At 36.5% G+C, this 2572-nt stretch overlaps 1 protein-coding gene across 2 annotated transcripts in view; it reads left to right on the plus strand.

Moving 5' to 3' along the window:
- LOC106880587 (uncharacterized) overlaps positions 1–2322 on the plus strand; it is a 68813-nt gene extending 66491 nt beyond the window's left edge. For both annotated transcript variants that reach the window (XM_052976990.1, XM_052976991.1), the window contains exon 15: positions 1322–2322. In XM_052976990.1, coding sequence (XP_052832950.1) covers positions 1322–1553 — 232 coding nt within the window. In that variant the 3' untranslated portion in view covers positions 1554–2322. The remainder of the gene's footprint in view (positions 1–1321) is intronic.
- The last annotated feature ends 250 nt before the right edge of the window (positions 2323–2572 follow it).

Below are 2572 nucleotides of genomic sequence, written 5' to 3' on the forward strand. Positions count from 1 at the left end.
TATATACATGTGTATGTATGTATGTCCGTTTTAGAGAAATACCATTGGTATCATAACTAGCGTGAACTAGACATATCTTCAGTTTCTCTAAACAATAACTGTTCTCTGCAAAGAATGTTTTCTTTTAAAGACAAAGAACGCCGGTGATAGTTGAAGAAATATTCCTTTTAAAAATTATGGCCGGGCGAGTTGTCTTCCTTCGCTGGACAGCTAGGGTTTCCGGTTTTGAAGTAAAAATTTCCTATATTTTTTCATGTATCCTCGTTAATTTCTGCTGTGGTGAAATCCTGACGTCACTGTGGAATAGCAAATCAACTGTCCTAAACTGCATAAAGGCGCATGCGCACTGTCAGTGAGGGATAGTGTGGGGTGCGCGGGCGCTTTGTGAAGACAGTCGTAGAAATAGTTGAGAAGAGATATTGTTTGTTAAGTGTTGTTTCTGATCTACATTTGTATTGTGATAACCTTGTTATAAGTCCACGTTATAAAGTGGCATACGCAGTGAGTTGATAGGACACAACAGTGTCGACGAGACATTCGAAGCTCACGGTGGACGTTCTTAGCATGGAAGACCTATTAGCTTCCGTTATTCAGTTACAACGGCAATTCCGGCAGCAACAACAAAAACAACAGAAACAGCAAGAGCAAGTTCAATTTCAACTACAACTACAACAACAAAATCAGTAGTTCGAATTAATGTTGCAGTCAAAAAACACTTAAGGTTCGTTTTCGGGAAACGAGGTTGATATTTCAATTGAAATATTCACGTATAATTCGTCTTCTTTTAAGGAAATTATCTGCAGCAGAACATGAAAAGTTTTGTAATTACATCTTGCTGAGAAAACCATCTGAAATTTGTTTCGAGGAAACAATTAAGCTATTATGTAAAATGTTCAGTGAAAGAAGTTCGCTATTCAATACTTGCTCGAAATGTTTGAATTTGAAAAAAAAAAAAGAAAAAACGGAAGATTTGCTTGGTTTCGTCAAAGTGGTAAAAGTGTTTAAGGTTTTGAAAATTTGAAACAAAAAGCATGGTTTTTTAAGCTGACTGTCGCAGAGATGTGAAAATATGGCTACTACTCGTTAATTTCAAACTAAACTTACCAAAATTGAGGGTCTTCCAGCCCGCCGCAAATTCTCTTAACTCCCCCTAGTTCCCCTTGCTCCAAAACACCCCCTCAAGCTCGTTCAGTGTTATCTTTTAAATTATATTTTTCCAAATACATTTAGCTTCGGGTTAAGTTGTGCAAGGTTGTGGGGATTTGTATTCAATCGATATTGAATCCTACACACATACAGACTCATGTATTATCTTTTACAGATACTTGATCCTCAGAAGAAACACAAATAAAAGTTCTATATCAGTATGCCATGTCACTGCTGAAGATAATAAGTGTTGCTCCACGCAAAATACCAATTCAAGTTATATCCACAAACCAGGACAAGAATTGTGCTTCCAAAAGCAAAACTCTGAAGATTATGAACACATAGATTCAAAGCCATTAATCACAGCCTCTGCAGAAGATGGTAGTGTTTCTTATGTCGTGCAATAGATGAAAAATACACACCTCCTCAGCCTGCTTATGAACCTAATATTGAACAACTCTACATGCAGTCCATCAAATAGAGATGCATATAAAATTTTCAATCTTTCACTTCTACTTATTTCAGTCATTAGACTGCGGCCAGACTGGGGCACAAACGGGAAGAATTGCCGTTGAACAAATTGTTCCCAGGAAGTTTTGGTACATATTCCATCATTTTCTTCTGCAGAACTGCTAAGTTACAGGGACGTAAACAAACTAAAATATACATACAGGCACACAGACACACACAAATCCACTCATAAGCCTAAGGCTATAATAAAATCCCAAGGCTATAATAAAAGACACTTGCCAAAGTTGCCACATAGCAGAACTGAATCCAGAACCAAGATTTTGGGAAGTAAGCTTCTTATTTCTTTATTGCCCACAAGGAACTAAACATAGAGGGGACAAACAAGGACAGACAAAGGGATTAAGTCGATTACATCGACCCCAGTGCGTAACTGGTACTTAATTTATCGACCCCGAAAGGATGAAAGGCAAAGTCGACCTCGGCGGAATTTGAACTCAGAACGTAACGGCAGACGAAATACCGCTAAGCATTTCGCCCGGCGTGCTAACCACTCTGCCAGCTCGTCGCCTTTGTTACTTCTTGCCACACAGCCACACTTGTGCCTATATATTTAGCAAATTGTTCTCTTTTCCTTTTTGTTTGAATTTCATAAATTATATTTACTTTCAGTCAGTGAGATCATCACCAAGAAAATTTGAATAATATTTTTACATAATGAATCATTTTTAGATAATATATTCAATAATTTCTCATTATATTTTTCAATTTAATAAAGAAATGCAAGAATAAAAGAATTTTGTTTTTATTTATTTCTAACATTTATAATAATAATAATAATGATGATGATGATGATGATAAATGCCCAGATGCAGTACCAGGCAGTGATTCTCATGGCTTCTGATCTTAACTGATTGGAAGTGTTATCATGTACATTGTTTTGTCCTGGTATAAAAGA

The sequence above is a fragment of the Octopus bimaculoides genome, chromosome 26 (assembly GCF_001194135.2).
Source record: "Octopus bimaculoides isolate UCB-OBI-ISO-001 chromosome 26, ASM119413v2, whole genome shotgun sequence".
NCBI lineage: Eukaryota > Metazoa > Mollusca > Cephalopoda > Octopoda > Octopodidae > Octopus > Octopus bimaculoides.